The 12,379-nt window shown below is 47.2% G+C and overlaps 1 protein-coding gene across 2 annotated transcripts in view; it reads right to left on the reverse strand.

Moving 5' to 3' along the window:
* Positions 1–4,906: 4,906 nt before the first annotated feature.
* RCSD1 (RCSD domain containing 1) overlaps positions 4,907–12,379 on the reverse strand; it is a 66,043-nt gene continuing 58,570 nt past the window's right edge. For both annotated transcript variants that reach the window (XM_087437497.1, XM_087437493.1), the window contains exon 7: positions 4,907–6,142. In XM_087437497.1, the coding sequence (XP_087293623.1) occupies positions 6,110–6,142 (33 nt within the window). In that variant the 3' untranslated portion in view covers positions 4,907–6,109. The remainder of the gene's footprint in view (positions 6,143–12,379) is intronic.

Here is a 12,379-nt window from a genome sequence, read left to right on the forward strand (position 1 = left end):
TCTGAATTTTGCAATCCCTGAATCAAGAATGAATTTTTAGAGTTGCCTCAGCCCTTTCATTTTTCATTCAAAAATTTTAAGTTTTAGGGCTGGCCTGGTGGCATAGTGGTTAATTAACTTCACATGCTCCACTTTGACGGCCCAGGGTTCACAGGTTCGGATCCTGGGCGCAGACCCACGCACCACTTATCAAGCCATGCTTTGGCAGGCGTCCCATGTATAAAGTAGAGGAAGATGGGCACAGATGTTAGCCCAGGGCCAGTCTTCCTCAGCAAAAAGAGGAGAATTGGCAATGAATGTTAGCTCAGGGCTAATCTTCCTCACCAAAAAACCCAAAAAATTTTAAGTTTTGATAGTGGCTGAGGTCATAAAGGTGATAGGAATCTAAGGTCCGGATTGCGAAAAGAACTGCTTTCCACCAGAACACTTTCATTTCCACGGGGGATCTTATTACTCCTCTGTTTTATACAGATTTGGTCTTTCTCTGAATCTTATTGGGTGAATCGGAGAGGACAAAAGCCTAGTTTTCACTTTTTTTTTTTTTTTTTGTGGGGAAGACCAACCCTGAGCTAACATCTATTGCCAATCCTCCTCCTTTTTTTTCTGTTTTTTTTTCCCCCAAAGCCCCAGTAGATAGTTGTAGGTCATAGTTGCACATCCTTCTAGTTGCTGTATGTGGGTCGCCGCCTCAGCATGGCTGGACAAGTGGTGCACCGGTGCACGCCTGGGATCCGCAGCCCCGCCGCCTGTAGCAGAGCACGCACACTTCACCGCTAAGCCATGGGGCCGGCCCCAAAAGTGTAGTTTTCATGATCAAAATTGTGACTGTTTATGAAGACATGCTCATGATAGTATGTTACAAAAAAAGAATGATACACAATTACATATAGTAAGATCCCAGTTTTGTAACAACCAGGAATTAAAAACAAAACATATATACATGCATTAAAAAACTAGAAGAAAATATTAACACTATTTATCTCTAGGTAGTGGAATTATGAATAATTTTTTATTTACTTAAAATTTTTTTCTTTTTCTCCACAACTTTGCTAAAATAAAGATGTATTGCTTTTATAAAGAGGAAAAAAAGGATGATTAACATATCTAAATCACAAGAAAACAGTGTTGTTAAAACTATGTGTTTCCTTGTGCTTGGTGGAATGAAAAGAGACACAGAGTTAGAGGCAATGCAAAGCAGCCCCTTTTGCGCTTTCCCATCTCAGCTCTTTCCAGAGGTCGTCAACAAGGCTGTTACTGTCACTCCTGAGGGCCAGGTGCAGCCTTGATGGGGAAGTGCTTGGCACCATCCAGCACCCATGGGTTCCATAGATAGTCCAACAGTAGTGACTAGTGTTGGGGGTCCTATTATTTTCTTGGTGGGGAATGAGTATCTGCTTCTTGAGTACCAACCATATAATCATTCTAGAATCTTATTTCTGAATGCTGGTTAAAGTGGAATTCAGTCCACTCATTCTTTAAAACAGAAGCGGTTGATAAGTGTGATAATTGACACTACAAGTTTGCCCAAGTTTGAGTAATGCTCTCAAATTTTATGTAAAACTGCTCCATGAAGGGCCATAGTCATTACTTACAGGAGTACCCCAGAGGGAGGCAGGGATCCTAGCCCATTTGGGTCTCTTCCTGCTGCATCCTGCTTCCCTCATAGCATCTCCCTGGCTATGCCAGGACCAGGGTGTTGCAGCTCCCGTGGAGAAGCCCACAACTTTCCAGAATTAGCGGGAGGAGTCAGAAGTCTCTTTGCTCCTCTTTTTGAGGTGGGTGGTTTTACCCTTGTGGCTCCCTTTTCACCACGAAGCACATAACATATTCACCATCCCCTCCTCCTCTGAGGGGTCTCAAAGAACCACAGTTTCCCGCCCCATTTGACCACACAGGGGCCTCTCCAGAATTCCCATCACTCTCCTGGGATTTGAGGGCAGAACTGCAATAATGGTCTTCTCAGCATCCATAGCCACTCTGGTCCGGACATCACTGGGCTGAATGGGAGCCTGGGTTACCCCAAGGAAGATTGGGAAGTCAGAAAAGTGTTTCTCCTGCCCCTAGACTTCTGTGCACTTTGCTCTTCTTTTTCAACCACCTCTGGGAAGGGTTTTAAGAACCCACTGAACGCGAGGTGTGATGATGAAGGAGGCATAAAATATTACCTCCCTCAGAAGTATTTGCATTTTGATTGGGAAGGAAGACTGAAGCTAGCAGAATCAGTTGCTTCTTATGACATTTCAAGCATCTTTTATCAAATAAGTGAAGTGTTGGGCAGCAATGAATGTTGAAAATAATCCTAGTCCAGCTCTGACATCAGTTCAGTAATTCATTATGTAACACACTGATTGAGCACCCACAGGCGTGTGCACAATGAAGAACAGCACAGACTCTGCCTTTGCCCTCATGGAGCTCAGGTAGCTCAGGACACAGCAATACGTTATTACACAAAATAATGCGACTGCTTTTCTTGGGGAGTTTATGAAAACTAATTCCTTTTTATTCGAGTAGCACTTGAATTTTGCTCAGTGCTCTTGACATCTTGATAAGCCACCTGGCCATGCATCATATGGAGACATTCTGTTCATACTATTTTTTCCTGACCCATGGAGAACAAAGTTGACAAAAACTAGTTGGGGTCAAACAAAATTTAATTTTTTAGCAAACAATGGATAGTAGTTTGGTTTCAGGTATTGCCCTGTTGGAGACATCTGTTGTGCTTTCGCCTACCCAGCATCATTTCTTTTGGTAACAGCACCCTGATGTCACCTTGAGGCACCCCGTTGTTCCCATTCACAGTCCTTGCAGGTTGCACAGGATTGACTTTCCGAGCCCCTGGCTCCAGGAGAGGGCACATGATCTGGGACCAGCCGATCTGATCTCTTGGTCATAACAACTGGGTCAGCTATGGACACATGATCCACAAGGGGCCTATAGAAAACCTTCGCAATTTTTTCCCCATAGTTCTTGGAACAGAATAAGCTCTTTCCACTGGGTTTGCAGGCTGGAAAGAGCCTGCTTGAGAATATGGCCAACAATGAGGAAAGCAAAGTCAGTAACAGAGAGAGATTTCTGACATTGCTTGAGTGATTGTATTTAGGTCCATCCATGGATTTTTAATTTATATTATTCAGTCTATAGGTAAATAGAGAGAGATTCCTGGATCTAGTTCTGTCTTTCATCAGCCAGCTTGAGTTGGGTTCCTTTCATCAGCAGCTGAAGGTCTTCCTTCATTCAACTGTATTAAATGTTTACACTTCAAGAGGACTTCATCAAAAGAAGATGATGAACTGGTTGCCTGTCCACTCATTTATTCCTTTATTTGACATGAGTTTATTGAGTGTCTAGCCCACTGGTCACAAGCCAAAACCAGTGTGGCAAACTGGGCTTTGTTCAGAGTGACCTCAGTGAGGAGAGGGGTGTTCTGAGGCCCCATGGCCTCTCGTAGTCATCTGGTTACCTAGTTCCACATGCAGCTGAAACAGCACCATAGCCCCCTTTTAAACATGGGCATATCCCTTTAAAGCATCCCTAAAGTTTTTTTCTTGCTCCCTCTCTGGAGAAAGGAAGGACACAGTTTAAAATTCAAGCTAAACTACAGGGTAGTGGAAGAATGATTCTGACGCCTCTCTTTAGCCTGTAGCTGCGAAGAATCAGTGTTTTCTTTCAAGCCTGTTAAGGAGGCCTGGCCTGGCGATGACCTTGTGCTACCTAAGACACAAATGGGTTTCTTTACTCCCCAGTATTAGCCATGTGAATGCAACACCTAATCATGGTCGCCTCCAGAAAGGAGACCTACACACAGCCAGGCTGCAGCACCCCTGGGACTGTCCCTGTGCTTCATGAATTCCCTGCCAAGAGCCCCCAGCGCTGACGATCCCTGGGAATGGGGCCTCTGCATTTCACAAAATAGATCAAATAAGGTGCCTAATGGGGGAACTAGGGGAGATAGAAAGGTATTCTGACACCATCAAGCATGCTCCTTCAGCATCACATTCTTGTCATTTGTTTTTCTGAGGAAGATCAGCCCTGAGCAAACATCCATGCCAATTCTCCCCTCCCCCTTTTTTTTGCGGAGGAAGATTGGCCCTGAGCTAACATCCGTGCCCATCCTCCTCTACTTTATGTGGGACGCCACCACAGCATGGCCTGACGAGCGGTGCATCAGTGCACACCCTGGATCCGAACCCGGGCCCGCATTCTTGTCATTTTTTATTGCTCCTTTCTCATCTGCTACTCTAAGGTATAGACCCTAGAGAAAAAAAACAGAGTTTTATTTTCACATCTACATCCCATGCTTCCATTCCTTTTTCAAGTAAGGGAAAGTGGCCGATTTCCCCATTTCATCACACACCCTCACAATCATGCACACATTCACAAAACTCTTGCCTGGATATGTATGTGTGTATAAACAACCCAAAGACATAAATAAATAAAACCATGTATTGTTTAGGGGGCATACGTCTCTGTAGACAGACAGATAGGTAGATAGATGATAGATAGATGGACAGATGATAGATAGATAGGTGATAGATAGATAGATATACATTATATAGACCTCAAAATAACTGACACATATGTATCTCCCAAATCCTGCTAAAATACAAAGCTTATTATAATATTGAGCTTGACTAGGTTACAAGTTATACAAGATGCATTATATTTAAAAATAGTTTTGAAAAAATATATATCCCAAATATTAACACTATCCTGGAGTTAGGAAAACTGTAAATGGGATAAGAAAATTGAGGTACCAGTGGTGACATAAGGTCTTTTAGTAGGGGAGACAATTTTCCAAAGTCAGGGTAGGGTGTGGTCTAACAGACTTCCATCAAAACGCCTGCTCCACCTACCAAACCAGCCCAAGGAGACACTGAAATACTCAAATCTGAATAAAGACCAACGCTCAAGAGTAAACATTTATTTGGATTAACATCTTTCAGCAGGAGTGCATGAAGAGGGAACAGGACATGAGTCAAGGAATGGGAGTCAGGAGCCCTGTTCTCTGCAAAGCCTCCTGCACTCTCCAAACATAACATTAAAGCACAGGCCATCCAGTGAGAGCAGACTGAAGACCCCAACCCACTCCTGAGTCGGGAAGGAGAGCCTGGGCTTCTATCCAGAACAGCTGCCCAGGGGAGCTAGGCAGGAGGTTTGCATTATGTAGCTTGCACATCACAGCACTCAAAGCACCTCCCAGGAAATTTCTAATCCATGCTCAAGGGCCAGCTTCTGGAGGTGCAAACTTCATCCTCACAGGATGAAGCAGAGGGCAGGCATTGTCCAGGTGCCACTGCTCTGCTTTCAGGGTGAGGAGAAGCAGCACGGAGCTGTGAAACCTCCCGACGGTCTGCCTCTCCCTGGGAGTGGCTCCCTGCCTCCTCCTCTCCCTCCTTAGCAGAGGGGGTGACCTGAGCCGGCCCCCTCCCACGGTAGTCATGAACAAGAAAACTACAGGATGAAAAGCTCCTGTTGCTGGAACAGACGCATATGTTTCAATAATTATCTCTTCTAGTCCAATGTTTTAAAAGTTGGTTGGCCAGTTCAAATTTGGACCAAGCTGAAAGGTTGCCTCGGAGTCTCGATACAATTTAAGGTCTTCTGTACCTTATAGGATTTATATTTTCAGCAGTACTATTTTCTCTTGTTTCTAGCCACCTGAAATTGGTTTTTACTTACATTTGAGAACGGTAAAAACTTTAGAACAGTAAAAAGGCTAGCACTTGACACAAACAAAATCTGATAAGCTAAATCAGAGTCCAGTGCCGAGGTCAGCCGCAGGGATGGATGGGTGCGGATAGATAGATAGATAGATAGGGCCCCACAGGGTGATCAGTATCCCTGGGAGTCGTCACCACAGTAAATTGTTTTAAATAAGTTTTTTTTTTTTTTACCAAGTTGATCAAGTGACACAAACTCAAGCTGATAAAAGTCTGCTGCCCTCAGATCCAATCTCTGTCTGCGGACGGTGCAGAGGCCAGGAAACAAACACCCTGTGTCTTGAGCTGACTCCAGACCCTCCTCCTAGTCGGCCTCTGCGATGGCCTCATTTGCTGCTGCTGCTGCTTCCAAAGAGACGTCTCCAGCAGCTTCATCCATGGGCTCTTCCTCACACTCTAGTGTCCTGGACAGGGCTGTCATCCTGTAACAGAGGAGGAAAGAAAGAATTAGGAAGAGACTGGGGACATCCTGACACTCGGCATATCTCCTTGGGGAGGCTAGATCAGGCAGAAATAGTAAAAGCAATGATAATAATAATGCTCTGTGCCTGACATAGTTTTTTACATTCATCAACTCATTTATTCCTCACAAAACTGATGAGTTAGGTACTTCTATTAACTCTGTTTTATAGGTGAGGCAGTTAAGGCACAGAGAGATTAAGCAACTTGCCCTAGGTCACACAGGTAGTAAGTGGTAGAGTCAGGGTTTAAACCCAGGGCCCAGGGCTTGAGCCCTCAACTACTAGGGGTGATACTGCCCCTTCCTTGACTGCTGGCTCCCCACGTCCTCCTGCCCTAGCTTCTTACCTACTCTCTCCTTCCTGCTCAATTTTGTCTTCCTGAAACACTGCTCAAGAATCTTTGGCAGCACAAAAACGGAAAAAGAACACAAAGAATTGAAAACAAAAGACTGAGACTTGAGTAAAAGGATAGGAAAAAAGCTATTTATTCAACATCATTCAAAAGGTATTACTTTTAGCTCCTTCTGTGTGAGGAGCTGCACCAGGCCTTAGCACCATCAGTTCTCTAGCTGAGAAATGGAGACATTTACGAATGTATCCACAGTGCAAGGTGGTCCGTGATATGGGCCACCTTGATGGCCTGGGGGCATGTGTCATCCGGGCAATCAGGGAAGGCCTGTGGAGGACAGAGACGCAGTGAGAGGACTTCCAGGTCAGTGAGAGCTGGGCCCCAGCTGGCTGAGAGCACTCTCAGTGGGTGGTGCAGGCATCTCTGGGGGCAGAACGGAGGACGGGATGGCAGGAGCGGGTGAGAAGATGTGTTGCCTATTGTGGAATGGTGGATGGTATAGGCTGGCTGGAGCCCTGGGCCCCATCACAGGGAACAGCTAAAGGTTGGGGACACCGGCAAAGTTCAGCATGCAGAGGAGTGTGAACTCAATTTTCCAATGGGCAGTATCAAAGTGTTTTGGGCAGGAGAGTAGACAACAGAGATGGCATTTTTGGGAAGAGGAATTTGGTGCTACTGTGTAGGGAGGGTCTGGAGACCAGGAATTCCATTAGGATTGAGTTGTGACTATAGAGATAAGAAAGAAAGGGTAGCACTGGGGTCATGGCAGTGGAGATGGAGAGAGAGAAAGTGAAAGGCCCCACAAGGGGGGGGGGGGTGAGACCTTTTCATAACACCTGGGACGGCTTAGGTATGGAGGTAGAAGAAATGAGCAGAGATGGGTAAGCATAGCAAAGGAACTTTGGGTTTCAGTTGTGACTATACGTGAAGAAACAGAGTGAGTAGGACGAGTCTGGTTTTGGAAATGCTGCGTGTGAGGGACTGGTGGGCCTCCGAGTGGGGAGGTCTGTTGGTGTCTGGTCGGGACCACAGCTAGGCTGGCGCTAAGCAGTCAGGAGCAGTCTGGGAGGTGATGGTGAGGTCAGGTTTAGGAGTCATTCAGAAAACGTGATGGCTGAAGCCTGGGAGTGGGAGCCAGAGGAGATGGCCAAGGTCAGAATGTGGTGACTCTTCTTTGGGAGGCGGGGGGCGGGGGGGGGGGGTGCCGCCTAGCCAGACAGAGGCTTGGGGAGGGAGGTGTTTCCAGGGCAGGCCGCCAGTGTCAGCTGCTTCACAGAGGTGAGGACGAAGAGAACCAAGACACGCCAGTCTTTGGTGGCTGGGAGGGCATTTGTGAGCTTCAAAATCATTGATAAGAGTGAAATCACAAGGGGAAACAAATGAGAGGGAGACAAAGTGGAGGGGTGTGTGTGTGGAAGAGGATAGAGTTGAGGGATTTTTCTTTAGGACTGGAGAGATCCGAGCATGTTTGTAGGCAGAAAGGGGTGAGCTAGTTAGGAGCTAGAAATACAGAAGAGAAACAAAATGGGAAATTCTTAGTCTAACCCATCACTTAAAATGCACAGACACACTCCACAAATGTCCTGCAAAAATGTCCAGAAAATGGTATCAGAGGAAGCTAGAGCACAGCAGATCAGGGCGTTTGTCTTGTCAAGGAGAGGGGCCTCTTCTCGGAGTCACAAGACGAGGAGACACTTTGAGAGAACAAGGAATTGGTGAACTGGCTGGTCTTCCTTTTAGTGACATAAGAGGTGAGCTCAGTTGCAGAGCCGGAGAGGATGTTAGGAGGAAGTTTGAGGAATGTGGGTGAAAACAGGATGACAGAGATGTAGTGAGAGGGTTTCCAGGAAGCAGTGAGGATGGATATGGTTCAGCCAGGTTGGTAAGAGTTGATGGTAGATCCAATCAGCACGGTTTTGTGAATTCCACCAATGACACTCACAAGTCTTGGCAAAGAAGGTGAGTGTGAGAGCGACTTAGCTTTGGGGATTAATGCAGAAAGACAGAGCAGGTCAGCAGTGAGAGAGAGATTAAGATGCAGAAGGACAGCACTTAAGTGGCTGGGGGGCAGGGATCTCAGTGAAGGGCAGTTTAGACGCTAAGGGAGGGGCTGAGGTGGGAATGCAGGGGATGTGGCCCCAAGAGAAGTGAGAAGGGATAAAGGCCAAGAACTGAGTCTCAGGAGCTGCCCAGCTGTTAACCTAGAGGGAGAAGAAGGAAGAGAGCAAAGTCAACACTTAGAGAATTACAAAGTCAAGAGAAAGCGGTATGTCCCAGCGAGGGAGAAAGGAACTTCAAATCAGATGCTGAGAAAAGCAGCTGAACCAGGCAACTGGGAAGTCAGCACTTACTGTCAGCACTACAAAGTCTTGGATGCAACGTCAAAGCATCTGGGTTATCTTTGTTTGGATAAGTTTGTCTCTGCATACGTGAGTGCCCTCTACAGTACTGGCTACAGAATGAGTGTCTGAGAAATACTTTATTTACAGTCTTGGAGCTGGATCTTATTCAGTGCCCTCTTCCTAGGGCTACGTTTCCTATAAACAGAATCCTAAGTGCTGTGATTTGGCGTGTCCAGCCTGCCCCGTGACTGAAATTCCCAGGATGGCTCCTTCTTCAAGCATGACATGTTAAAATGCTTGTGAGGGGCAACATAAGAGGAAGTTAGTCCCTTATGGTACTTTCACACATCTGATGCCTTTGGCCTACTTGGGAAACCTTCCCCTGCTTTCTCTTGAAGAAGGAATCGCTCCATCCTTTGTACTTCACATAGCACCGCTGTTCTCAGTCACTGAACTGGACAGCTATTCTACCGTCTTGTCGTTATTTATGTTTGTTTGTTTATGCCTCTGTCTTTTTCATCTTTGAACCCCCAGTAACTCACACAGTGCTAGGGATAACTGGTGCTCGGTAATGTTGAATGCAACCATAATTAGTTTATCTGAGGACTCTATTTCTACCATCCAAGAACAAGATGAGGCTTAGATGAGGGGCTTGGACAGGGTCTATCAGTGGTGTGTGCTGTCTCTGCTTGATCAGGAAAGACCTGGGACAGGCCTGGGGTGCCTGGGGAAGCCCGTGACCCTCTCACTGGTGAGTCCTTGTGCACCACTGCCTGAGGCACTTTGGCGCTAACCTTGACCAGGCTTGAGAGGGACAGAAGAGGACTGGAGGCAATGCCCCGCCCAGATGAATAAATTCTGCGGATAGGCAGAGGTGCCTAGTGAAGCAGTTTATTCTGAGCACTGGAGCTGGCGTCCATCGTGTCAACACTGAGCTCTATGACCTTGGACAACTCCTGTCCACTCCTGGAGCCTCAGTTTCTTCCTCCCTAAAACCAGGGGGTGGAGCTAAGGGCATCAGAGTTTTACATCTCAGTGATGGATAAGGAGAAGGAAAACTGTGGAGAGGTGGTGAATGGAACTACTCTTTCTCCCCCTGGGCTTCCTGTTTGGGAGAAGGGCGCTCCTGAGGGTGCAGGGTATCTCACCCCCTTGCCAGGGCTGCGTCAGGTCAGGAAGATGGAAGTGGTAAAGCTCAAGAGATTTCCAGAGAACCTGCCCCAAAGCACCTGGAGCTTCTGCAGGAGGCCTTCTCTACCCGAGACCTTCCTGAAGCTCTTCAACCAAGGTGGCTTCTTAACCCTTCAGGACCAGAAGATGCTGCTAGTGAGATGGGAAGGTCTCCTGGCAAGGCAGGTGCCTCCTAGCCTGAAAGTAAGATGAGGCAGCCACTGGCAGGTGACTCTGTGGACTCAGTGGCTCCATTCTCAAAAAGAAGTAAGGATTTGGGGCATGTACTGCCTTCTGGAGACTTGGTGGAGATCTCAGGGCTAACGGGATCAGACTGCTCATTTAGAATGGATGGTGCCAAAGAAATCTGAAGCATTTTTGCCCAGGTGCCCAACCAGAGGGGGTCTTAGTCATACGTCATGAGTCTCTGAGAACCACACTTTCTTTTCCCCAATCTAGTTTGAGTGGGAATAATGTGAGGACCCCTGGAGAGCCCCCGCAAACACATCAACCCCTCTTAAATCTGTTGTTGTATCATTAGAGACGATTTTTTGGGAGTCAAGCAATTTTCTCTTTTCTTTTAAAATTTATTCCTTCAGTCAACAAATTTTTTTTTAAGGACCTACAACGTTCCAGCTTCTGTAGTAGGTACTGGGGATGCAGTGGGGGAAAAGTAAAGAAAGATGATAAAAAAGTAAACAGGAAAATTTCAGATAGTGATATGTACTATGATGACACAGTGGAACAGTGGGGGAGAGTAACTGAGGGGGAGGGTCGTTTCTTTTGGATTGAGTGGTCAAGACAGGTCTAAGTGAGGAGGAGCCGTTTGACTGAGATCTGAAGGATGGTAGGAAGTGGCCATGTGAGGGTCAGAAGGAGGACTGTTCCAGGCAGAGTGGACGACAAGAACAGAGTTCTGAGGGGGAATGAGCCTGGGGTATTTGAAGAACAAAAAAACATCAGCATGGCTGGAGCACAGCGAGAAGAGAGAGCCAGGGAGAGCTGGGCAGCACCCCCCCCCGCCATGCAAGGCCTCACAGAGGGTTTGGATTTTATTCTGAATGCACTGGGAAGCCATGGGCCAAGGGGGTGGGGAGGTGTAGGGGGTTGTATCCCCCCAAAAGATACGTCCAATCCTAACCCCTGGTACCTGTGAATATGACCTTATTTGGAAACGGGATCTTTGCAAACGGGATCTTTGCAGATGTAATTAAGGATCTCAACATGAGATCATTCTGGATTTAGGGTGGGCTGGTGTCCTTATTAGAGAAAGGAGGGGGACATCTGAGACACACAAATACCAAGGGAAAGACCACATGAAGATAGAGGCAGAGCTTGAAGTGATGTGTTTACAAGCTGGGGAATGCCAAGGATTGCCGACAACCACCAGAAGCTGGAAGAGGCGAGGAAGGATTCCCAAGAGTTGCCACCAGAAATTAGGGGACAAGATGGAACAGACTCTCCCTCCGAGCCCCCAGAGGGAACCAACCCTGCCAACACCTTGATTTTGGAGTTCTGGCCTCCAGAGCTAGGAGACAATACATTTCTATTGTTTTATGCTGCCAATTTTGTGGTAATTTGTTAGGGCAGCCCTAAGAAATTAACACAGGAGGTGAGTGACTTTAACAATGAGTCGATGATCTAAACACATACACACACCCCCCTCCCCAAACTCTCTGGTTGCTGTACAGAGAATGGACTATATACGCAGAAAAAGCGGAAGCAGGAAGCCAGTTATGAGGCTGATGTAGTAGGAAGCTGATGGTGGCTTGAGTGAGTGAGTGAATGAATGAATGTACTGACAAAAAGGGAAGGGGAAACACTGGAGGGCGACTGTTGATGAGAGGTCAGGGATAGGGTAGGGGTGGGAGGTGGAGCTTTGCCTGTGGAACTTCTAAGTCCTGGCAAGGCTGGTTCTGCTCCTGAAGCACAGGTAGGTGAGTCCAAGATGGGCTTCCTGGGAGCGTGGGGAGGAGACCGCCGAAGGGCCAGTTAGTGTGGGCCCAGCCAGGAGGGCAGGGGCTGAGTTACCCCTCCGCGTGTGCACAGGGTGGTGTGCGCCGGCTGTCAGCACCTGCACGTGAATGGATGTGACAGAGGCGCCTTCTTTAAGGGCCCCACTCAAATGCCGCCTTTGCCCTGAAGCTTCTCCAACTTCCTCCCGCACTCTTCACACACACACTGTTTGTCCCTCGCTTGTGCTTCGGGTTCCCTGGGAGACGCCTGCCCACTGCCACGTCTGGCCTTCTTTAATGCACCCTAGGGGCTGCTGCTCTCAGCGGCTAGATGGGAGTTTATTATGGAAAGGAGAACAACCTTCTCCTCTCTGAATCCCCC

This window comes from Ceratotherium simum, chromosome 2, assembly GCF_057802395.1.
Source record: "Ceratotherium simum simum isolate JZ-2026a chromosome 2, ASM5780239v1, whole genome shotgun sequence".
Taxonomy (NCBI): domain Eukaryota; kingdom Metazoa; phylum Chordata; class Mammalia; order Perissodactyla; family Rhinocerotidae; genus Ceratotherium; species Ceratotherium simum.